The following is a 24,290-nucleotide window of genomic DNA, read 5'->3' as shown; positions in this document are numbered from 1 at the left end:
AAAGAAAAACTCCTATGGAGGTATGGTCTGGAAAACCGGCTACAGATTATGATTCCTTACATGTGTTTGGAACCACTGCATATTACCATGTAAAGGAGTCAAAGTTAGATCCGAGGGCAAAGAAAGCTCTCTTTATGGGAATCACTTCTGGAGTGAAGGGATTTCGTCTTTGGTGCTTAAGCACAAAGAAAATGATCTGTAGCAGAGATGTTACCTTTGATGAATCTATCACATTGAAAAAGGTAGCAGATAAAGATATTCAGACGAGCAATACTCCACAGCAGGTGGAGTGTACTCCAAAACAGGTGGAGTTTGAGCAGATGGGGATTTGCCCAGTTAATAAGTCTAATTCTCCAGCCACAATGGAGGAATTAGAGGTTGAAGAGGTTCTGACCCAAGAACCACTAAGTACACCAGAACCAGTTGCAGTTGCAAGGCCACGGAGAGAAATTCGTAAACCTGCTCGATTTACTGATATGGTGGCCTATGCCCTTCCCGTTGTTGATGATATTCCTATCACTTATCAAGAAGCAATGCAAAGCTTAGAAAGTGATAAATGGAAAAGCGCCATGGATGAAGAAATGCAGTCTCTCCGGAAGAATAATACTTGGGAGTTGGCGTAATTACCGAAAGGTAAAAGGGCAATCGGATGCAAGTGGGTATTCGCAAAGAAAGATGGATCTCCTAGCAAGAAGGATATTCACTACAAGGCAAGATTGGTAGCTAAAGGCTACGCTCAGAAGGAGGGAATTGACTACAATGATGTATTTTCCCCTGTTGTGAAACATTCCTCCATTAGAATTTTGTTGGCCTTGGTAGCACAGTTGAATTTGGAGCTAGCTCAACTTGATGTTAAGACGGCTTTCTTGCATGGTGAGTTAGAAGAGGAGATCTATATGACTCAGCCCGAAGGATACACAGATGCTGGTGGTAGAAATTGGGTTTGTAAGCTGAACAAATCGCTATATGGATTGAAACAATCCCCGAGGCAGTGGTACAAGCGATTTGATAGCTTTATGAGAAGGCAGAAGTACACAAGAAGCAAATATGACAATTGTGTATATTTGCAGAAGCTGCATGACGGATCTTTCATTTATCTACTCTTGTATGTTGATGATATGTTAATCGCTTCGAAGAGCCAAAATGAGATAGATAAGCTGAAGGCTCAGTTGAATCAAGAGTTCGAGATGAAAGATCTAGGTGAGGCCAAGAAGATTCTCGGCATGGAGATAAGTAGAGATAGACCGAGAGGCAAGCTCTGTTTAAATCAGAAGCAATATCTGAAAAAGGTATTACAATGTTTTGGTGTAAATGAAAACACAAAACATGTAAGTACCCCACTTGCTTCTCATTTGAAACTTAGTGCTCAATTATCTCTGAAGACTGAAGATGAAAGAGAATATATGGCGAAAGTCCCATATGCTAATGCAGTTGGGAGTTTGATGTATGCGATAGTGTGTACGAGGCCTGACATTTCACAAGCTGTTGGAGTTGTGAGCAGGTATATGCATGATCCTGGAAAAGGACATTGGCAAGCTGTGAAATGGATTCTACGGTATCTTCGAAAAACCGTAGATGTTGGTTTAATTTTTGAACAGGATGAAGCACTTGGTCAGTTTGTAGTTGGATATGTTGATTCCGACTTTGCTGGTGATTTAGATAAACGTCGTTCAACTACGGGGTATCTGTTTACTCTTGCGAAAGCCCTAGTGAGTTGGAAGTCTACCTTACAGTCTACAGTAGCTGTGTCTACTACAGAGGCAGAATATATGGCAGTTACAGAAGCTGTTAAGGAGGCTATTTGGCTTAATGGATTATTGAAAGACTTGGGAGTTGTTCAAAGTCACATAAGTTTATATTGTGACAGTCAGCGCTATTCATTTAGCGAAAAATCAAGTCTATCATTCAAGAACCAAGCATATCGACGTAAGATATCACTTTGTGCGGGAAGTCTTTGAAAAAGGAAAAATTCTACTTCAGAAGATTCCGACAGCAAATAATCTCGCAGATATGATGACCAAGGTGGTAACAACAATCAAGTTTAATCATTGTTTGAACTTGATTAACATCCTGAGAATTTGAGCACCTATAGGTGTATGGCGCTCGAGAGCGCATTTGGAGGCACTACAAAAGATAGCTTTATCGAATTTGGGGAGTTGAAGGAAGTATGTGAAGATGTGATTATCCTAATCAAATCTTCAAGGTGGAGATTGGTATCCAAAATTGCAATTATCCCATTCAACTTTAAACAACTTGCCTACCATTTTTTTCTTTCGGTGCCACTTGCACCTCCCATTTTTTTGACTTTTCAACACCCCTTTTAATTTGTCTTTTCAACAACTATGTCAAAAAATGTCTTTTTAGGAGAAGAAGAAGCTTCACTAAAGATTATACCAAATCTTTTCTTTGCTTTATATTATTTTGAAAATTATTTCACTCACATGCTTAGCGGCGAAAGTAATGATGATTTAACTTTTATTCACCACTATTATTATATAATGATAGTGAAGATCAAAAGTTTGTATTAATTTTGTTGTCTCTTTGTATATATAATTAAGAAGAAATATATTTTAGATAAGATCATACCTGCTATTTCATTTATTAATATTCTTTTTGTATATCCGTCCCTCCATTAGATTTAAAGCCATAAATTAGGGAAATGTCGTTGAAATTATGAAAACTATGCTTGCCATTAGGGCAGCCAATTTTTTTTAAAGAAATGTATTTTTGGAGGGTTCAAACCGACTTATAATTATTTTATTAATCATTTTCTTTTGGGTTTTTTTTTCCTTGATGTCCATAAATTAGTAACATTGAAAAAATTTCCAAAGTTTATTGTAGAACTCAATGCCTAACTTTTCATATATAGATAATTAGGTCGAACCATATTATATATTATTATTTTCATGCCAATGTTGGAATACAATTTTCTTGAAAATCCTAATTTCGAAAAAAAATTTATGCTTATTGTGTTAACATCACATTTAACATTAAAAAAAAAACTAATTGAGTAATTGTTTACTTAACTTTCCGGTGCTAAATTACTCTCAATATTTAGCTTTTTGTGCAAGCAAAGCAAACTCCACACTGCTAATAAATTAAACCTTGGTTTAAAGTATTATCTAATCTAATAACATCATATGAAAGTTCCTACCTTTTATTTAGAATGGGAATATATATATATATAATAAGCATAGTATAAAGATGGGAGGCCAAAAGTGGAGTGAATGTATTTATATATATACCAAATATTTTCTGATTTTATATACAAGAAGAAATTCACTTAGTATAAAATTAAAATAATCTTACACATTTTAATAATTTTCTGAATCAATATATATTTCAATAGTTTATAATGAATGCTGAAAGTTTTTGCATAAAAAAGTAACTAGACATTTTAAATTTACTCAAAACTTAATATACATAATTAATATGAATAGAATACAAAATATAATAGTTTAATTATTAAAATATTAATTATATAAAAATTATAAAATCACAAAAAAAATTCTTTAATTTTACCCTAATATTAATAGATCCCTCTCTTACTCGGTATGGACTCATATAAGCAACCAAAAAAATGGGAAATTGTATCTGAAATCTCAAGCAGAATATTCAACTTTGAGATGGAAAGTTCAAATAGACTAAATTATTAAATTATTTCAAAATTAATTTGAATTATTGCAAAAATTCGCTTTTATCAAAATTCAAATGAGTTCAATTTTCATTCGGATTATTATTTTAATGATGAAAATAACATATTTATTTAAATTTAATTATAAAATATAAAAATATTAATATAATAAGGACGAAAATAAAAGGGAAGCACTCCCAAAAATGATCAGATTTGTCGTGTAATTTTTTTAAACTTTTTATGAAATTATATAGTAGTATAATAATAAAATTGTATTTTAACCCCAACTAAAACAACTTTCTAAATTCCTCTTTAACTATATGTGTAATTATTTTTATGAAAATAAATCTATTCATTTTTTTTACTTTTTTTAGTTAAAAAAAATTGGAAAATAGTCCAACACCAGCAAAAAATTGCAACCGTTTGTTGTGGGAAGCAAAGAATCATATGCTTCACTAACTCCAAACTCTTCAATCTTGAAAATCTGTCTCTTTCTTCGAATAATTTTACTTACCAATCAATCCTTTTTAATATATGATAGTGAAAATTTTTAAAATGATGAGCATTATACTCTCTTCTATTCAAATATATATATATATATGCATCGGAAACATCGTTAATTTTTGTATTGACTTTATTTTAGGTAAGTCATTCGCTGCTAATATTTTTTGGTAAAATTATTCACCTGCTTTTAAGTGTGAATACATTTTTGATATAATAAAAAGTCCATTTAAGTATAATGACCTCTTATTAATAAGGTCTCATGATATATGCCTATGAATACCCTTTATGCATTTAGAGGGATTGAATGTTTATACAACCATGTTACTATAAATACTCTAATGATGAAGAAGGGGTCGATCGTTTAGCATCCTAGAACTACTTTGAGCAGTTGTCTTCTTGGTCAACATGTTCTCTTGTCTTTGTTCCGACTCTATTGCACCACCTTGATCTCTTCTTTGTCCTCCTTCCTTATTGTATTTTGTATTAACAATGAGTAAAATTTAACTCGATTTTAAAATATCAATTCATAATTTAAGTCAAAATAATATGAATTATTTGTGATTTTCAAATTAATCTGAATAAATATTTCTAAGTTAAATATTATAATATAGCCATCAAAGTTACTGCTTGTGTTTTATTTTGCTTTCAACAACTCAAATAATTAATTAGAGTTTAAACCTTCATTCTAGGTATAATTTTGATGAAATCAATGGTTAAAAAGTCATTCATGGTTGGTTTGAGCTAAATTTAATTTACAATGACCATAAGACTCAAAAACGATGGAATAATTTTGTTATTTATAGCCTAAGCAAGTTTTAGTTTTTGGGGTAAATATCTCCAACTTTCTCTCCTTATTTTTTAGGTCACTTACAATAATTAAAAGTAATGTACTCATTATGATAGTGGACAACAAAACTTTTTAAGCTAACTCTTTAAGTTTGGTGATTTTTATTTTGATAATAATTACTTGTAATTGTATTTATTTTAACATTTTGAATAATTATTATTGTGAAAAATAAAATAAAATAAAATAACAGACAAATTTTACATGGAAACCCTTTCGGAAAAAAACCATGGGCAGAGAAGAACAAAATTCACTATATCGAAAATTTGAATCCAATACAAGAGGAATAGACTATGTTTATTTATAGGCTTGTAAAGCCATATTCTAGTAAGATTGAAACACCTTATCCTAATCAATATAAAATAGATGGAGTTTAATAAGATTTAAAAAACCTTATTCTAAAATAAAATAAAAGAAGTCTAGTTCTATATGGATTTTACTTTTATTTTATTTTCCATCGTATTTTATTTAAATAAGAATTTGGGTCACTTAATTCTAACAATTACAATGCTTGAACATAATTAAAATTTATTTTAACTTAAACAAAATTTTCAACTCAACTATATTTATATTTTTTTATCCACTCGATTTATAAAATTTCAAATCATGTTCAAATTTGATTATTTTAAAGTTTCTCCACTTAAATCAACAATTAAAAAATTATTTTTAAAAACTTATTTTGTGACTTGATTTGTTTCCTCTATTTTCATTCTCAAGCTTCCATTTCTCTCAAATGCTTTCTAAAATTTATATTTTGTGTTAGACATATTTGAAGGTAAATTTATTTACGTGGTTACTTCTATGGCAGAAACAGTAGTTACATCTTCAAGCATTGTTTTATTTTCTTATTTGTCTATTTTAAGAGTTGGCATATTTTAAAATAAAAGTATTGGACTGATAATTTGAAGACATTTGGACGAGTAAAACTCACAACTTAAAACCAATTGAGTTGAAATTGAAGACTTAAATATTGGTTTCTTGCGAAATACGTTAAGACAGTTTCTATAGTTGAAGGCATCAGATTAAATCGAAATTCTTATGCAAGTAGTATCTTGTGCTGGTTTTTATCCCTATTTATAGAAAAGTGATTAGATTATTATTCTTATATAAACAAAACTTAAGTTTTGCCTAGGTTAAGGATAACTTGAGATCTTTAGAGTTTGATAGAGCACAATCTGTGCAAGTGAGGAACATGTGTGTGTATGCACATTATTTCTATAAGCAATTAAGAGAGTCTATTGAGTTGGAAAGCTAAGTTTTCGAGAGGGAAGCTTAATGGAAAAATAATCTAATCTTTGTGCAACAGTGAGGTCGCTAAATTTGTGAGTTTAAACCAGTGTTAGGACTTAAATATTTGGTTATACTATGAGAAAGATAGTGGTCAAGTAATATTCTTTTTTATTGATTTCGTAATTTTAATTCCATAATTAAAATTGTGATCAAAGTTCCAATCACCTTACAAAATAAGTACATTCATTTCTACATTTTGTTTCCTAATTTACTATCTCTCACTAATTGCAATAATCTCATTCCTTTTTTGTTTCACAATTCAATCTAAAATTTAGCTTTTTGATGATTAAGACCAATCAAATATTGGATCTCCCAATAGTTATAGTCTTAATTTCTTTTTCCTTTTTTAATTCGCGTTAAGGAAAAGCATATAAACATTTGATATTCCAAATTAAACGATAATCATTAATGCAACGACCAGATAGGGTGATTAATGAATCTCATTCTCCTACTAAGGTTGACGGTAAAAAAATATTCAACTTTCTGGTTGAATTGTTTTTATATATATATATATATATATGAATTCATAATAACTAATAGAATTTTATAAAAAAATTTCAAAGAAAAAGAGAAAATACAAAAAAAAAACGATTTCAAAATTTTATGTTTACAAAAAATATCAAGGATGAAAATGAACTAAAATATGATGAAAAAGCTCAATATTTTGTTTTTATAAGTTTCAATCAATATTATCTAGAGGGATAATTATAAACTCCAAATATGAACAGTAAAATGAACATGTAAAATATCCAAAAAATATATCTATACACTTCTAAATTTTTTAAAATTAAATAAGAAATTGTGTTATTCATTGATTAGATCACACTAATCCTTTTAATATTAAATGAATAAATTTCAGTTTTTATATTATTAAAAAATAAAATAAAAATAAATTGTAACATAATTAATATCTACTATTTTTTTTAAATTTCAACTCAAAAAAAAAGGAGGTTTAATAATTACAATTTTAACTAATTTGAAATTTTGATTATGGATAAGTACTTATCTATTTAATAGTAGAGGGACAAACTTGATCCAATCGAGTGATCTACTAAGTATTTTCATCTATTAGATGAATATTAACAAGACTCATGTATTAAAAAACATATAATTATATTTATTTTTAATATTTTAAAATTATTCATTAATTTATTGATGAGATAGGTATTAGGGGTGTAAATGAGACATTAATGATTGCAAGTTATTTGAGTTCAGCTTCAAAAAATTTGAATTCAAATTGAAAATTATTGAGCCAATCTTAAGCTTAGCAGCTCAAGTTTCAACCGAGCTGAATTCGAGCATCATAATACTTGATTCGAATGGATTATGAGCCTAATCGAATTTATCATTTTAATATATTTTAATATTATAAAATTATATTTTTACCCTTATATTTTATAAATAAAACCTTAAGTATGAATGAACTAAATCGAACTTGAATTCAAACTTGAATACGAAAATTAATAATAATAAAAAATTTAATCAAACTCGAACTTGAAAATTGATAAACTTGAATTCGAATAGCTCGATTAAATTTCAAGTCAAACTCAAAACTTAAAAATTAAAATTCAATCAAACCTCAAACAACATCAAACCTCAAATTTTGAGTTAAAAGCTAAAGTTTTTGGCTATTCAAGTACATATAAAAGAGAGGCTTAATTAACCTTCTCCAATAAACAGTTGTAAAGCATAAAAATGTACCACAACCACTGAAGATATATAACACCGTCGTCAAAAATCCATCATCTAACTTTATTATTTCCCCCTACTAAAATGATACATACATAGATACATATATATTTATATTTGGTAACCCTAACAGCTTAAGCTTAAGCTTAAGCCTACATGATTGAACATGCATGAACATTATCGTCACTGAAGAAAGATACGAAGTTCTCTTCGGGCGCGTTGGAAGAACTACCCGGATAAGCTTGAACCACGTTCCGAACAAATCCCGCCGGTGCCTTTTTATCGTACGCCCCGGATGCGTACGGATAATACACCACATGTTGCGGTATGTACGGCCAAAACTCCGCTCTTTTCCCCGTGCTCTTCACTCTCTTCAACACTCTGTTGGGTTCCACGTTCCCCGTCACCGTTACCCTGCTCTGTTTCCGGTTCACTTCAACACTTTTTACACCTACATATGTTAACAACATGAAGTTAAATCTGTCTTTTTCTTTCAATTTATGTAATGAAATTGGAAAGGGAGGTTGGGGTTGGACCTTTCATGTTGGTTACAGCATTTTTCACTCTTCTTTCACAGCCATCACAGTCCATTTTAACTTTGATTTCAACTGTCTGAAAACATGTTACATCGGTAAGTGAAAAAAAAACAGAGCATAAAATCAAAGGAAAAAGGGAATATATATGTAAGTATGTGCACACCTGCATTGGTTTGCGTTTGGTTCTTCTTCTAGAGACAGTACAAAAGTTTGAAATATAATCGAGAGCCCCCATGTTGTTTTGTTTTTGGTTGGAGAAAGTTGGATGGTAAGACAAAAAAACAGGGCAAAAACAGAGTCTTGATAGAAAAAAAACAGAAGTAAAAGGAATGTTAAATGTGATAATGGGATAATGAGACATGGTATTTATATGGAAAGGGAATTATTAAGTTTGTTTTAAAAAAGACACTCAAATGAATAATTGTCCCTCACTGACTTCAAAAATAGTAATCATCTTATTTTATCTTAAAATATGATAATATCTGTCTTCTTATTGAATGTTGTGTATTTTATTAAATAAAATAAAATGAAGCTAATGGTTTTAAGTAAAATTTTAATTACTAGTTTGGGAGTTAAATTTATAATTTAAGGGAAAAATGGATACATAAAACCTTTATCTCATCTAAGTTGGAGAAAGGTAGGGAGTAGAAGATAATGCTCCTTAGCATAAAAAAAGATGAATACAAAAAGGAACAAAAGGTATGCCCACAAACCATGCTTTATGTGACTAAAAAAGCATGTTCCTGGTGAACCCGAATATAATATATATATATATATGAATGAAATTAGAAATTTTGTGTTAAACAATCCAGATTACATTATCGGAAGTTAGAGATAGTAAACTAAAATTATTAACTTATATATTTACAAAAGATTAAGGATAATGATAAAAATGAATTAAAAACTAATGATTTTTAATTAAAGGTAAATTATTTTGTAATTCCTTATTTTTATTTTGGTCTCTTAATATTTTTTTTTGTTAATTTGGGTATCACCATTAAAGAAATTGATCAAACTAGTTACTCAACTGTTAAATCATCTCTTCCACCATTAAATCTATTTTTTAAATCTTTTTTTTTCCTTATTTTTTCATCTTTTCTCTTCTAACCTAAAAACCGTAGTTGCTACCTCTTTTAAAGATGTCTTCACTGATTTTGTTAAACCACTCTTTGTGAGCTCAAAAGTAGAAAGATATCTTAAAATCAAGCCATAACGATAGTAGAATTAGGAGATTGGTGCGTCGAAAATTCTAAAACTTTGGAAGTGACCTTACAATTTTTTGCAGGTTTTCTTTTTGAGAGATATAATCCTATAGATTTAAAGATGAGGCTTAAGACTTCACTTTAGTGGTTTTGGATTGACAATTTGACGTAGGAGAAGACATCAAATGATCACAGTAGCAATGGTGAGAAGCAACAACCATGAGTAAAGAGAAGAAAGGAAGAGAACAAGGAAATAAGGAGAAAGAAGAAGCATCTCTTGATGTCACTAACTGATAGGACAATACTCATTGATAGTGGTTTGATGGAGGAAGTTGCAACATCTTTAAGGGAGACGATGGCTAGGATTTCTAACTAAGAAGGGTGGAGTGATTAGTTTAGAATAACTAATGGGGTAATTTACCCTTTAATTGAAAAAATAATTCTACCAATTTTAACTTTTTTTCAATTTTGGATTTTTTTTCATCAGTTGTATCGATTCTCAAAATAATATGTATAAAATTGTAATTCCTTAATATATGCATTTATATTTGTATCAATATGTCACGTATTAAAAAATATAAAAAATAAGGAGGGAACTACTTCCACAATGTAAAAATTAAAATAGTTTTGCACACTTCTGTACCGATTTATATAATTAATATTTCAGTGATCCAATCATTAAATTTATCAATATAATTGTACTTATCATGCATGTAAATTTTTGAACCGATTTGATATCTTCATCATTTTGATCGAAAATATTCTATATATTAATATATATATTCAATGGTCGAATTTTTTTTACATAAAATAAATAGTTAGAAATTTTAAATTTACAGTAAATTTAATATATATGATTTACATGAATAGACCATTAAATATAACAATTAAATTGCTAAAATATTAATCATATAAACAGTTTGTAAAATTACTTTAGCTTTTATAGTGTGCAAGTGGATACCTTCCTTAAAAATGTTATGAATATATAAAAGAGATTTTATTAATATTTTTGGGTGAACAATTGTAAAGCTTAAAAGTATACCAAAACTGTTACAATCTTTTTTATTATTAAATAATATACATATATATGGTATAAAGCCTGGTTGAAATCCTCAATTTGTAACGTATTACTAAAATGTTTACTTTCTCCAAGAATAGTTTATACCAAAAATAAAATCCTACATGATTGAACATGCATGAACATTATCATCGCTGAATAAGGATGCGAATTTCTCTTCAGGTGCATTGGAAGAAGCTGTTGGATAAGCTTGCGCAACGTTCCGAACAAGTCCGGCCGGTGCCCTTTTGTCGTATGCCCCCGATGCGTACGGATAATACACGACATGTTGCGGGATGTACGGCCAGAACTCCGCTCTCTTGCCAGTGTTCTTCACTCTCTTTAACACCCTATTCGGGTCGACATTCCCGGTCACTGTTAATCGACTTTGTTTCCGGTTTATGTCAACTGTGTTTACACCTGTGTGTGCATAGAGGAGGATGTTAACAACATAGGAAGTTCCTAATGTTATTTGCTAGTGTGATTGAAAACTTAAAAGTGGAATTGATGAAAATGATTAAGTTATAGTTTTGATCCCTCTATCATGATCAAATTCCTAATTTAGTCCCCTATAATTTAGTTTTGCATAATTTAATTTATTTTCAATTTTATAATATCATTACTTAGTCCCACTATTATTAATTAATCGAATTATCAGGTGCAAACAGTAATGGTGCCCAAGACGGGCCAAGCTGCCTTTTATATTTTTAATTTTAATTAAGCTCTCCTAATTTTTGGGAAATTCTCATAAATCTCACAAGATTTTAAAAAAATTTAATCAGATCTCCATATTTTTTAAAAATTCTCATTTAACTACTAAATTTTTGAAAATTTTAATTAGGCCACATACTTAGTTCCTGCCACTTCCAATTATAATGTTATTGATTTTTCTTAAAATTACTCATTTTAATTAAACATGTTGACACAATTTTCGGAGATAAAATTTGAGCACCGTAGAGGGACTAAAACCATAATTAAAGCACAGAAAGAGAGGTTGGACCTCTCATGTTGATAACAGAATTTCTCACTCTTCTTTCACATCCATCGCAGTCCATTTTAACCTTGATTTCAACTGTCTGAACATTCAAAAAAGAAAACAACAACAACAAATTCCATTGTTAGCATTTAAAGGTGATTTTATTTCTTTAATTATTAATTAAAAAAATAATAAAAACAGAACATAAACCTGCATTGGCTTGCGTTTGCTTGTTTTAGTGCTGGTAACACTACAAAAGCTCGAAATATAATCGAAAGCCCCCATTTGCAGAAAAAAGCAGAGCAAAACAGAACAAAATAGAGCCTGGAGAGAAAATTTACAAATGAACAAAAAATGAATGTTGATATAATGATGGGATTATGAGACTTGGTATTTATATGGAAATGGAATTTATTTAACTTTTTTAAAGAAAACTAAACAAAGGAAAGATATGGATATTTAAAACCCTTCATCTCATTGTAATACTGTATCATGGTTAAATTTTCTCTTAGTCCCTCTGCCTTATAAAAGTTATCGATTTAGTCCTTGTACTTTCATTTAATCAAACTTAGTCATTGTACTTTTTGAATTGGTCAATTTTAATCCCTGTATTTTTTTAATTTTGAAACTTTAGTTTTGACCCAAATAGTAGCAGTTAAATATGTTTGGTTAAATTCAATCATTGGCCCCGTACTATGTGTATAGTTGTAGATTTAATCAATATTCTCTAGTTGGATCATTTTAAGTCCCTTTATTTTTCGAATTTTGAAATTTCAACTTGATGCAAGAGACCATCGTTAATTCATTAACTGAATTTTTAGTGAGTAATACATGGAAATAATAAGCCAACATGGCATTACGCATATGATAATATGTTTGTAGCATCATATTTTGGAAAAAGAACATAACTTAACTAAACAAATTCAGTAATTATTATTTGGTGAGGACTAAAAGTTTAAAATTTTAAAAAATAAAGAACTAAAAATGACTAAATTAAATTATAAAGTCTAAATTCACAACTTTCGCAATATACAAGGACTAACAACAAAATTTAAACTTGCATGATTTTTCTAAAATTGAAAAGGTAGGCTCTAGAAGATAAAATGCTCCTTAGCATGAAAGAAATGAATACAAAAAGGAGCAAAAGGTGTATGCCCACAAACCATGGACCAAAAAACATGATTCTAGTAAATTCGAGGAGAAATTAGAAATTTTGTATTAAAAAATTACGATAAAATAATAAATTTTTAAGAGTTCAAAATATCAGTTAAAAAAGTGTAACTTAAGTTATTAATTTTTAAAAAAAATAAAAAAGAAATATAGGGTCAAAGCATTTGTACCATTAGTATTGATTTTTTTATATTAAATTTATTGTGCTTTCTGTATGGTGTCCCATTTTATTGAATTTTGTTCTATGGGTGTGGCTTGAATTTGATTTCCCTTTCTTTATTTATTTTTTCATTAAATAATTATTAAAATGGTGAGAATATTGTCTTTTATTGGTTGATTCCATTAGTATTTTTATTTTCTTTTGAAATTTAACAAAGGCAAATTGTTCCATTTAACTTTTGGGGGTCATATTCTAGGGGTCCTCTTGCTTTGGTTGCTCTCAATCATTGATGGGTTAAAATTTTGGTCATGTCTCCAACACTTTTATTTAAGATTACAAAATCTAAAAACGAATCATTTTACGAATTATAATTTTTCTTTTTTTTAAAAAAAAAAAACCTAAAATGATTGTTCGAGTTTCTGCTTACCCCTTTGGCTTCGTCGGTGCAAAAGTCAATTTTGACAAAGAATAAACAATTTTGCGAACAATAAGAGTCGTGAACCAATTTGTAGATGAAGAGAAAAAAGTGGGGAGAATACAAAAAGTTGCACTTTATTAGATGCCCAAAGCCTAACTTGGAACAGTAGAGAATCATAGACTGCCTTTGCCACCCAATCCCATGTTCATATCCAACTCTCTTTCTTAACCACGAAGCTGGGTCGGCTTGGGATGCAGCCCAGTTTTAAATAACTTTTTAAAGTCTACATCCCCTTCAATTCAACTTCAGCTCATCACCTGATTCATGAATCAATTTATTTTGCTTTCATGTCTGTTCTTTTTATACATGTTACTAGCTCTCTCTTTTTCCTCAAGTTCAAATTTACATCTCTCTTTAAAAATGTAATGCGTCTTATCATTACATCTACCACTTGCACCATACAATGATAAATATTGTTGGATAAACTACACCCAATATCACTAAATTATTAGTAAATTTATGTTTTGGTCACTTAACTTCAAAGGTTACAAATGGTCACCAAAATATTCGAAAGTTTTTATTTAAATCACTAGACAGTTAAAATCGTTGTCGTATAGCCCTTTTAGTACGCACCGTTTGCACCAATCAAAAGCTTTCATTCCTCTTTTTTTTCTACAATTCAATTTTTTCATGGAGCAACTTTCAACATCATGAATTTACGAACTACAATCCCAACAGCTTTCTTCTCTGATATCTGATATTGATCATCAGACCGAATTGGATCTAAGGTATGTTCTACTGGTCGATAGGTGCTGATTTACCATACTGATCGTTGAATTGTCTCTTGAAATTCGCTAGCGAGACTTTTTATAAAATAAAAAAAATGAATAGTCCGATAACTTAAATAAAAATTTTCAAATAATTTAATGATCATTTTATAATTTATTAAAATTGAGTGATCAAAATATAAATCTATCCAATATTATTATACATCACCAATCGTACGATATTTATATTTATATAAATTTAACAACATCCATGTGATTATATTTTTTTTTCTTATAATATTAAGCACTTTTTTTATGGTTAACATTGTGCAAATTATATGACGTTGAAAATTAGTAGTGGAATGTTGTATATTCCTTTGTTTCGTATCTTTGATCGTGAATTTTGTAAAGTATGAAACTTTATTTACAGTTTACCATAGCTGGATGGGGCGAGTGGCGAATGCTTTAATTTGGCAGAGATGCTATTTTGTAGGGCGTTTTGCTATGTCCTCTGCGTGTTCATGCCAAAAGCAACAACTTTTATATATTTACATTTGAATCTAGATCGACTAAATCCTATTTTCAACTTTTTTTTAGGTAATTATAAAATCAAATCTTATCATGTATAAATTATGTACATACTCTTTTAAAATTTATTTTAATTTATTTTTTTTGGTCGAAACTAAAATATTCATCATCAATAGTAGTGAAAAAAAATCAAATACTAAATGATAGATTAATTCATATAATTATGCATTGTAATAATTGAACTTGCAATTATATATGTAACCTAAAAAAATCATTTTTATGGTTAAACGTAAATATTATTTGAGAATGAAATTCCTTTTGTGTTTTGGGTATAAAATGAAAAAAAATATATATAAAAAGGATAAGATATGAAAGGAGAGGAAAGGAAATGGAGAAATAAAAAAAAAGAAAAAAGAAAAAAGAACCCCTTTAATTTTGAGTACTTTTATTCCTTTCTAAAAAAAAGGAAGAAAATAAACACTATTTCCTTTCAACTACTTTTCTTTATTTCCTCCCCATGATTCTCTTATGTATTCTTGTCCTTTTGTGTTCTTAGGCCAAATTTAATCTTCAATATGTTAATTTAATCTTCATTTTAATAGATTTAACCTTAATATTTATAAATTATGCAATTTATTTTTTTTTTATAAATTTATTTTTTTCTGTGATCCTTTCACTAAAAAAACTAAAAAAAAAATTGATAAAAAATATATAAAAAATAAAAACATCCAAAAATCCAAAATAACATTTTTCATCTTTTCTCATTTTTTTTAAAATTAACTCTCAATGTTACAAAATAATAAAAGTGCAAAAAGAACTAGATTACACAATGTGTAAATGCTGAGAGTTTAATTTTTGTAATCAAGACTAAATTAATACAATATATAAATGTCAATTTTAAAAGTTGTCAAATTATCTTTTTATTAGGAATTTAATAGCTGATGACCAAAAAAGTAAAAGTCAGAATAGTTGATTTTTCACGGTTAGATAATTAAAAAAGAAATTTATTAATAGTTAAATAACTATCAATATAATTTATCCTATTTTCTTTTATTATAATCGTGTTAAAAATATCATATATATATATATAAAAAATTCAATATATGTTCATAATTTATATTATATACAGTTTTGACATATCCATTATGTAGCTTGTTCTAGTTATTTTTCACTAATGCATCATTAATATGATCAAAGATATTCAGCAAGATGCTTCAGCAGAAAAAAGATTAAACCGAGATGATAAACGAAGACGATGAAAAGAGGTACATGACGAGATTATTGAACAATCAATAGCAGAAGTTTATAGGTTCCTAAACCTCGGGTTTGAAAAACCGACATGGTGAAAATGATTGAACATCTTGCAGTATGTCATGTTTGAAATAAACAATTATGTCTAAACCTACATTTCATGGTTACCAAAAAGAATTGTATGCTCTTAAAAGAGTCAACAATCAGAGTCCATAGCTGATGTCATGTGGCAGATTCCGGTTTATGAATTAAGCAAATGGTATGAAGCTGGAACACACGAACCAGGACAAAACTCAGGTAGTTTTACTGTCTTATATGTCTTCTGCAGCTTTGCCCCGATGAAAGAGGGAAGTTGGTTCAATGCTCTGCAAAACCGAAACACTAGAGCTGTCAGATGTTACATTCTTGCCGTAGCCTAAACATGGCAGACTATTTGTTGGAATCGAATATTAAAATTTTACATTATCAGTCTAATGTAAAATGCCTTGTTCATTATAATGTCTTTAGCTTTTGACCACGTAAACCGTTCCAAAACGCAGCTGCAGATGTCACCTTCTTACCAGGAAGTTGAACTTCCAATACCTGTTTCAAGACCAGCAAACCAGAAAATAATAAGAAATCAAAAACAACAATACCAGTAAAGCAACGAATTTTCACCCACCTCAAGATCTGTACATCCTCCACAGGGAAATACCAATGCATCCTTGACGAAAGCAACGTCATGTACATCATTGTCCCGGATTTTATCATTAGACCCTACTCTTGTGGTGATGATTTTAAGTTCGAGGATATTATGGTTGTTGCTACTTTCATCATCAATGACTAAAACTTTAGCTCGGGTTCCAGGCCAACCTGCAAATGCACGAACCTAAAAGAAGTTGCACGTCATGACTGCATTGTCGAATTTCAAAGAAAACAGAAGAGAAACCAACCTTATTATGTAGAATTAAAGCTTCTTCATCAAAGGATAACCATGATTCTTCAGGACTTATCTGCATAAATTGAAGAAAAAGGGTTAATTTAAGCAAACATTAAGTACTCATTAAAGGTCATTGACAGATCATCCAAATGCATGATTGAACATATCAAGGTAAAAGTACCATTGAGGCCCTTGTATTAGGATTCAAATTGCATTTTGCCCTCTCTACTAAAAAAATAGGCAAATTAGTCCCTGTACATTAAATTAGAGAGTAAATCAGTCATTTCTGTTAAAAATTTCATCCATTTTATTGTAACTAACATGACTAACAGAATAACTAAACAGTGATAAGTAGCGTGCCATGTGTATCTTGTGCTGGCATACAAGGACCAGCTTTAACTGCAGAAATGGATGGAATTTTTAATAGAAGAGCCAGTTTGCACTTAAATCTAATGTACAGGGACTAATATGTTCAATTTTTTAGTAGAAGGGACAAAATGCAATCTGATTCTTAGTACAAGGGCCTCCGTAGTGCTTTTACTTGAGTAAATCGTGTGGAAATATATAACATGGATGCATCAAAGATGCGACACGATTCAAATAATTCCTGTGAATGATACTTAAAAAAGAGAGAAAGAAATAAAAGAAAATGGAACCCTTGCCTTTGGAGCCAATGTAACTTTAGAATCATCTTGAGGTTCGGCATTCACTTTAGCGGATCCATCAAATATGGAGGGAAGTTTACAGATAAGAAGTTTAGACCCTGCATAACTTACGATAAGATAAATTTAAATAGTATATTAGATTTAATTGTACGATCATCAAATAACATAATAGGAACACCTTCAGAAAATAGTAATGCTAGCAGATCCGGTGCCTGCAGGTAAATCATATAAGCATTCATCATTCTATCAGTGATTATTAATTGACAAATTACTTTCGGGAAATGAATATCTTTACCTTGATTTGGTCATCAACTTCTATTCTTTCACGGGCAATGACAGGTCCAGCATCTAAGGCGCGTACAGTAAATGCTAATGAGACTCCGGTCTCTTTAACACCATCCTAATAAAGAGGACTAAATGGTTGAAGATCATACGAGAATCATAAACATTTTATTAATTGCAATCAAATTTATATAGCGAGGAAGAACCTGAAGTGCTCTTTGAACAGGAGCAGCACCACGGTACAATGGTAGTAGACTCGGGTGAATGTTGACCGTTCCTGTATACATGGAAAAAATGAAGAAGATAAAAGCAATTTGTTAACGAAAAAAATCACGGACTAACCTAATGGTGGAATGTTGAGAAACTTGGTGGGTAAAATATTCCCATAGGCTGCTGTGATGCAAAGTTCAGGCTGCAAAGCTCGTAAATTGGACAAGAAGGTCTCCTATATAAAGTACAAAGAAGCATGTAAATAAAAACCGAGCATGCGAAACCAAGGCATAGCTAAATAAAACCAGCTTTCATCATCCAAGTTAAGAAAGCTAAAAGAACCAGATAATTACATATATGTTGACATAAAACAGAACATATCATAAAGACACAACATATAGGCTCTAACCGTCTAGCACATTATCATGTAGTTGTAGATTGTTAATAAGAACCGATGAATGACTTAATATTCCAAACTATACTAATCGGAACAATGAAAGAAAAACTACCTCTCCAGCACTTTCGGGTGTGAAGATGAGATCAGAAGGAAAGCCTCTATCAAGAGCATATTGTGCCACTGGTGACAGCATCACCTTTCTGCCCCTATCTCTTCTAGAAGGTGGCTGAGTAACAATTGCTGTGACCTAAATGAATTGTAAATATAGCAATGACTATCAACGAAAAAAAAAAACTGTCGCAAAATAGCACAAGTATTTTAAGCTCTTCCTTCAGCAAATGCATATAATGAGGTAAAAGTATCATATAGGCCCTTGTCCTAGGAGTCAGATTGCATTTTGTCCCATTTACTCAAAAAAATGAGCAAATTAGTTCCTATATATTGAAACAAAGAGCAAATTCATCATTTCAATTAAAATTTTCATCCTTTTCTACAGTAAAAAACTCGGTAACTGATGAAATAACCAAAGAATTACAATACAGTGCCATATGTACCTCATGTTTTTAAAAGTAGAAATTGATGAAATATTTAACAAAAGGACCAATTTGCTATATGAACTAATTAGAGGGTGCAAAATGCAAGGTATAATGCCAAGAAAACCAGTAAAGTTTCAATTGACAGTTCCATATACAATTGGGAACACCAATTGATAGGCTGACTCCCATTATAAACCCTAAAACCATCAATTTTTAGCTAATCTCAATGAACATTATCACCAAACGAGACCATACTTTCAAGAACTAACAATAACCCATTATCAATGAACTTATAAAGGACCAAATTACAACAAAAGTCTCGAACTTTTTTTTCTCCCTAGTACCTCAAAAGAAGAACTTGGTGCAGCAGAAGCATTGAAGAGAGCATCAAGAACTGTTGCAGAGACCTTTTAAAAAAAAGGAAACCAATTGTTTAGAAAAACAATACAGAACAACATAGAAAAATATATAGAAAATGATACTTTTTTACCTGAGGGGAACCCAAGAAGACAAGTGATTTTTTCTTGGAAGTAATAGTAGTAGTAGAAGAAGAAGGTGTTATTGAAGACGATGATGCTGCTGCATTGAAGCAGAAGAAACGACGTAGCATTGAGGGTGAATACATAATTTATATCTCTATTCTTCTTATTTTCTCTTTTGTTTCTTTTTCCTCTCTGTTACTTCAGTGGCTAAATTGTGTTTTTGGGAACTTGATTTTTTTGTTGAATATTGGCAATATCCCACATTAGGAAAAGATAGAAAGGGAGGGGGTTTGGTTTGTTATATATAGAACCCCTCCCCCTTTGGTTGTATGATCCCAAAATCTTCTCCTTTGTAATATTTCTAGAAGAAATATTAATTTGGTAGTGTCCGAGGACGTAAGCTAAATTGGCCGAACCTCGTTAAATCTCTGGTATATTATTTCTTATTTGTTTGCTTATATTTAATAGCTTTATGTTGGTTATATTTATTTAGTTATTATTGCTATAAATATCTAAGTGAGTTCTGTCTAGTTGTTGGGTTTTAAGCGGGACCATTGTGACCCCTCCAATTTAACTGGGAATTTTCTTAGTATAATTGTTGGCATAATAATTATCTAAATATTTCTGATAATATTGTTATTAATATTATCGTCGCTTCCGCAACAATTGGTATCAGAGCCAAGGTTTTGTAGTATGCTCTGTGTTTGCAGCTTAGTCTGATCTTACACATCAGAAACATTTCCTAAAGCTTGTGGGTATTCTGCATTTGGTGGCTATTAAGTAGAAGCTATGGCAAAAATGACAGAAGAAAAACCATCCATATCAACAACTTCCACTTCGTACATTTTGCCGAGGATTGGAACTGCAAATACGAGATTTGTAGTGGAAATTTTGATGGAACAGGTCATTTCGGCATGTGGCAAAGTGAGCTTCTAGATGCCCTCTTTCAACAGGGTCTAGATATTGCCATTGAGGAAGAAAAACCAGAAGGGGTTGATGATAAAGAATGGAAGACCATCAACCGATTGGCATGTGGTACAATTCGATCATGTCTTTCCAGAGAGCAGAAGTATACATTCAGTAAAGAGACTTCTGCAAGTAAATTGTGGAAAGCATTGGAGGAGAAATTCTTGAAGAAGAACAGTCAAAATAAGTTACATATGAAGAAAAGACTGTTTCGTTTCAGTTATGTTCCTGGTACCACGATGAACGAGCACATTACCAATTTTAATCAGCTGGTGGCTGATTTGTTGAATTTGGATGTGACTTTTGAAGACGAAGACTTGGCGTTAATGTTGTTGGGATCGCTTCCTGAGGAGTTTGAGTACCTTGAAACTACTCTACTTCATGGAAAATCGGAAGTAACTTTCAATGAAGTAACTGCTGCATTGTATAGCTATGAACTACGCCGAAAGGATAAGTTGAAAGGTTCAGGTGAAGCAGCAGTGGAAGCATTGGTAACAAGAGGTCGTCAGCAAAGTCAGTCTAAGGGGAAGAGAAGAAAGTCCAAAGGTCGAGCTGTTGCCAAAGATGAATGTTCTTTTTGCAAAGAAAAAGGACATTGGAAGAAAGATTGTCCAAAATTGAAGAAAAAAGGGAAGACTCCGCAAGATGCAAATGTTGCAGAATGCAATAGTGAAGCAGAGTCAGACTTTTCTCTTAGTATGACATCTTCAACATTATATGCAGATGAGTGGATCATGGATTCTGGTTGTTCCTATCATATGTGTCCCATTCGGGAATGGTTCTTTGAATTTCAAAAACTAGATGAAGGGGTTGTTTACATGGGTAATGATAACACATGTAAAATAGCCGGGATAGGTTCAATTAAACTGAGGAGTCATGATGGATCTACTAGAATTTTGCGGGATGTACGATATGTCCCAAAGTTGAAGAAGAATCTCATCTCTTTGGGGTCGTTAGAATCTAAAGGCCTAGTTGTGACAATACGAGATGGAGTTCTTAAAGCAACTTCAGGAGCATTGGTGATGTTGAAAGGCATAAGAAAGAATAATCTGTATTACTACCAAGGTAGTACAGTGGTCGGGACAACAGCAGCAGCAATTACGAGTACCAAGAAGGACGCTGAGGCAACACAGCTGTGGCATATGCGTTTGGGCCATGCTGGTGAAAAATCCTTGCAAACTCTAGTCAAGCAAGGATTATTGAAAGGTACAAAGACTTGCAAACTTGAATTTTGCGAGCATTGTGTTCTGGGAAAACAACGAAGGGTGAAATTTGGCACTGGGATTCACAATACTAAAGGTATTCTGGATTATGTGCATTCTGATGTATGGGGACCGTCCAAGACTCCATCACTTGGAGGAAGACGTTATTTTGTCACCTTTATTGATGATTTTCCAGACGAGTTTGGGTGTTCCCTATGAAGAACAAAGATGAGGTGCTTGAAGTTTTCCTTAAGTGGAAAACTAAAGTTGAAAATCAGACAGGAAGGAAGATTAAGGTTCTCCGATCAGACAACGGTGGAGAATATAAAAGCGATCCTTTCCTGAAGATATGCCAAGATTGTGGCATAGTAAGGCACTTCACCGTAGGTGGAACACCGCAACAGAATGGGGTGGCAGAGCGTATGAATCGAACGCTTGTGGAGAAAGTTCGATGTATGTTATCTAATGCTGGATTAGATAGAAAGTTTTGGGCTGAGGCTGTGACGTACGCTCAACATCTCATCAATCATTTGCCATCATCTGCTATAAATGGCAAGACTCCTTTGGAGAAATGGTATGGAAAACCTGCTACTGATTATGACACCTTGCGCATTTTTGGTTCTATTGCATATTATCATGTGAAAGAATCAAAGTTAGATCCAAGAGCAAAGAAGGCTCTATTCATGGGCTTCAATGCTGGTGTTAAGGGATATCGTTTGTGGTGTCTAGAGGCAAAGAAGACGATAATCAGTAGGGATGTTACCTTTCATGAATCTGCCATGTTGAATAAGGTAAATCCAGAAGGAGTGAGTAGTACTTCACAGCAGGTGGAGTGTACTCCGCAGCAGGTGGAGTTTGAGCAGAGTGTGGTAATTCCAGCAAAAGGTACCACTAGTGATTCTTCATTGGCAGATGCAGAGTCAGATGAGGAAGAGGTTTCTACCCAAGAACCTCAACAGCAATCAGAGCCAATTGCAGTCAGAAGGCAGAGACGAGAAATTCAGAAACCTGCTCGTTTCACTGACATGGTAGCTTATGCACTTCCAGTTGTTGATAATATTCCATCCACTTACACCGAAGCCATTCAGAGTTTAGAGAATAATAGATGGTTAGGTGCAATGGAAGAGGAAATGCAATCTCTAGAGAAAAACAAGACGTGGAAGCTGGCACAACTACCAAAAGGGAAGAAGGCGATTGGTTGCAAATTTGAAGACACTATTGAAGTTTGTGTTATGAGAAGATGTTCGAAGATGTGGAATATCGCCAAGGTGGAGATTTGTTGAATATTGGCAATATCCCACATTAGGAAAAGATAGAAAGGGAGGGGGTTTGGTTTGTTATATATAGAACCCCTCCCCCTTTGGTTGTATGATCCCAAAATCTTCTCCTTTGTAATATTTCTAGAAGAAATATTAATTTGGTAGTGTCCGAGGACGTAAGCTAAATTGGCCGAACCTCGTTAAATCTCTGGTATATTATTTCTTATTTGTTTGCTTATATTTAATAGCTTTATGTTGGTTATATTTATTTAGTTATTATTGCTATAAATATCTAAGTGAGTTCTGTCTAGTTGTTGGGTTTTAAGCGGGACCATTGTGACCCCTCCAATTTAACTGGGAATTTTCTTAGTATAATTGTTGGCATAATAATTATCTAAATATTTCTGATAATATTGTTATTAATATTATCGTCGCTTCCGCAACAGATTTTTGTCATCCGCTGCTGTTTCTCAGCTTCTGTTTCATGTTTTGTATATCAATTCTATCTACTGCCAGAAGAGGACTGGGCTGGCTTTTATCCAACGTAAAAGGAAAAAGGTGAAAATGCCTATCCAATCCCTCTGAAATTCGTTCTCCCTAAAAATGCCACAACAATTTTTTACTAGGTTGAGCAACTAAGGAACATTAATTAATTAATTAATTAGGGAAGAGTAATTTATATTTTAACCGAAAAATTGAAAAAACTGATCCATTCGATTTTTCAGTTTCGATTTAGTCGGTTGAGGCGGGTTGGTTGGTTTTAACTTTGTTTTAATCAATTAATTTCGTTGATTATTGATTTTTGAATCCTAAAACCAAACTGACTTAAAAAATAACTTATTTTATATTATTTTTAAATTATTTAAAATATATTTATATTTTTAATATATAATAAATAATCATATAAATCTAACTCAATAACTCAAAGTCGGTTAATGGGAAAAATCAATCAAATCAACCAAATCAAAATTGGTTGAATTTGATTGGGTTTTTTAACTATCGTGGATCATGTGGATTTTTTCATGCTAAAGTCAATTCAAGAAAAACTTAATTGATTAAATTGATTGCTCTCCCCTACCATTAATAACAATTTCCGTCAATTTATCCTACTTTTTTATTTGTATAATAATAAACTTAGCCCTCAATCTTTATATATTCTATTAATTTGATATTAATTCTTAAATAAATTCAAGACAACTGATAAATTTTACACACCCTATCAGTCTGGTATTAATTTAACAAATTTACCACAACTAACTCTGTCGAATATCATCATTAAACATGTGGCAATTTCTAACTCATTGGATATCACAATTGTTCAGTTTCTAATTGGTTGGGTATCACAA

The 24,290-nt window shown here is 31.3% G+C and overlaps 3 protein-coding genes across 3 annotated transcripts; all 3 read right to left on the bottom strand.

Annotated features, from left to right (window-relative positions):
- Positions 1 to 8,003: 8,003 nt before the first annotated feature.
- On the bottom strand, positions 8,004 to 9,176 carry LOC107936616 (heavy metal-associated isoprenylated plant protein 21). The gene is made up of 3 exons (XM_016869374.2): positions 8,661 to 9,176; positions 8,498 to 8,573; positions 8,004 to 8,412 (listed from the first exon to the last, which is right to left on the bottom strand). The coding sequence occupies exons 1-3, from the start codon at positions 8,856 to 8,858 to the stop codon at positions 8,114 to 8,116; spliced, it is 573 nt and encodes a 190-aa protein (XP_016724863.2). The 5' UTR covers positions 8,859 to 9,176; the 3' UTR covers positions 8,004 to 8,113.
- A 1,560-nt stretch (positions 9,177 to 10,736) lies between these two features.
- LOC107936619 (heavy metal-associated isoprenylated plant protein 21) lies at positions 10,737 to 12,166 on the bottom strand. The gene is made up of 3 exons (XM_016869376.2): positions 11,943 to 12,166; positions 11,757 to 11,832; positions 10,737 to 11,176 (listed from the first exon to the last, which is right to left on the bottom strand). Exons 1-3 carry the CDS (start codon positions 12,015 to 12,017, stop codon positions 10,878 to 10,880), a joined length of 450 nt encoding a protein of 149 aa, XP_016724865.1. The 5' UTR covers positions 12,018 to 12,166; the 3' UTR covers positions 10,737 to 10,877.
- A 3,822-nt stretch (positions 12,167 to 15,988) lies between these two features.
- LOC107936617 (methionyl-tRNA formyltransferase) lies at positions 15,989 to 23,513 on the bottom strand. Its single transcript, XM_041117561.1, has 13 exons — positions 23,393 to 23,513; positions 19,526 to 19,750; positions 19,380 to 19,442; positions 18,612 to 18,746; positions 18,235 to 18,337; positions 18,099 to 18,169; positions 17,906 to 18,010; positions 17,789 to 17,822; positions 17,608 to 17,708; positions 16,959 to 17,018; positions 16,688 to 16,894; positions 16,488 to 16,608; positions 15,989 to 16,391 (listed from the first exon to the last, which is right to left on the bottom strand). Exons 2-12 carry the CDS (start codon positions 19,658 to 19,660, stop codon positions 16,519 to 16,521), a joined length of 1,104 nt encoding a protein of 367 aa, XP_040973495.1. The 5' UTR covers positions 19,661 to 19,750; positions 23,393 to 23,513; the 3' UTR covers positions 15,989 to 16,391; positions 16,488 to 16,518.
- Between the last annotated feature and the right edge of the window lie 777 nt (positions 23,514 to 24,290).

This window comes from Gossypium hirsutum, chromosome A07 (assembly GCF_007990345.1).
Source record: "Gossypium hirsutum isolate 1008001.06 chromosome A07, Gossypium_hirsutum_v2.1, whole genome shotgun sequence".
Classification (NCBI taxonomy): Eukaryota; Viridiplantae; Streptophyta; class Magnoliopsida; order Malvales; family Malvaceae; genus Gossypium; species Gossypium hirsutum.
This window is presented reverse-complemented; position numbering and strand designations above follow the sequence as displayed.

What these genes read in the sequence shown, in the direction of transcription:
- LOC107936616 (XM_016869374.2), bottom strand. Translation starts at nt 8,858, where the DNA reads ATGTCTCATTATCCCATTATCACATTTAACATTCCTTTTACTTCTGTT. An exon ending in CCAAACGCAAACCAATGCAG is followed by an intron (nt 8,574 to 8,660) that starts GTGTGCACATAC and finishes ACATGTTTTCAG; the next exon opens with ACAGTTGAAATCAAAGTTAA. An exon ending in TGCTGTAACCAACATGAAAG is followed by an intron (nt 8,413 to 8,497) that starts GTCCAACCCCAA and finishes TAACATATGTAG; the next exon opens with GTGTAAAAAGTGTTGAAGTG.
- LOC107936619 (XM_016869376.2), bottom strand. Translation starts at nt 12,017, where the DNA reads ATGGGGGCTTTCGATTATATTTCGAGCTTTTGTAGTGTTACCAGCACT. An exon ending in GCAAACGCAAGCCAATGCAG is followed by an intron (nt 11,833 to 11,942) that starts GTTTATGTTCTG and finishes TTGAATGTTCAG; the next exon opens with ACAGTTGAAATCAAGGTTAA. An exon ending in TTCTGTTATCAACATGAGAG is followed by an intron (nt 11,177 to 11,756) that starts GTCCAACCTCTC and finishes ATGCACACACAG; the next exon opens with GTGTAAACACAGTTGACATA.
- LOC107936617 (XM_041117561.1), bottom strand. Translation starts at nt 19,660, where the DNA reads ATGTATTCACCCTCAATGCTACGTCGTTTCTTCTGCTTCAATGCAGCA. An exon ending in AAGTTGATGACCAAATCAAG is followed by an intron (nt 17,823 to 17,905) that starts GTAAAGATATTC and finishes ATTTACCTGCAG; the next exon opens with GCACCGGATCTGCTAGCATT. An exon ending in AAGTTACATTGGCTCCAAAG is followed by an intron (nt 17,019 to 17,607) that starts GCAAGGGTTCCA and finishes CAATTTATGCAG; the next exon opens with ATAAGTCCTGAAGAATCATG.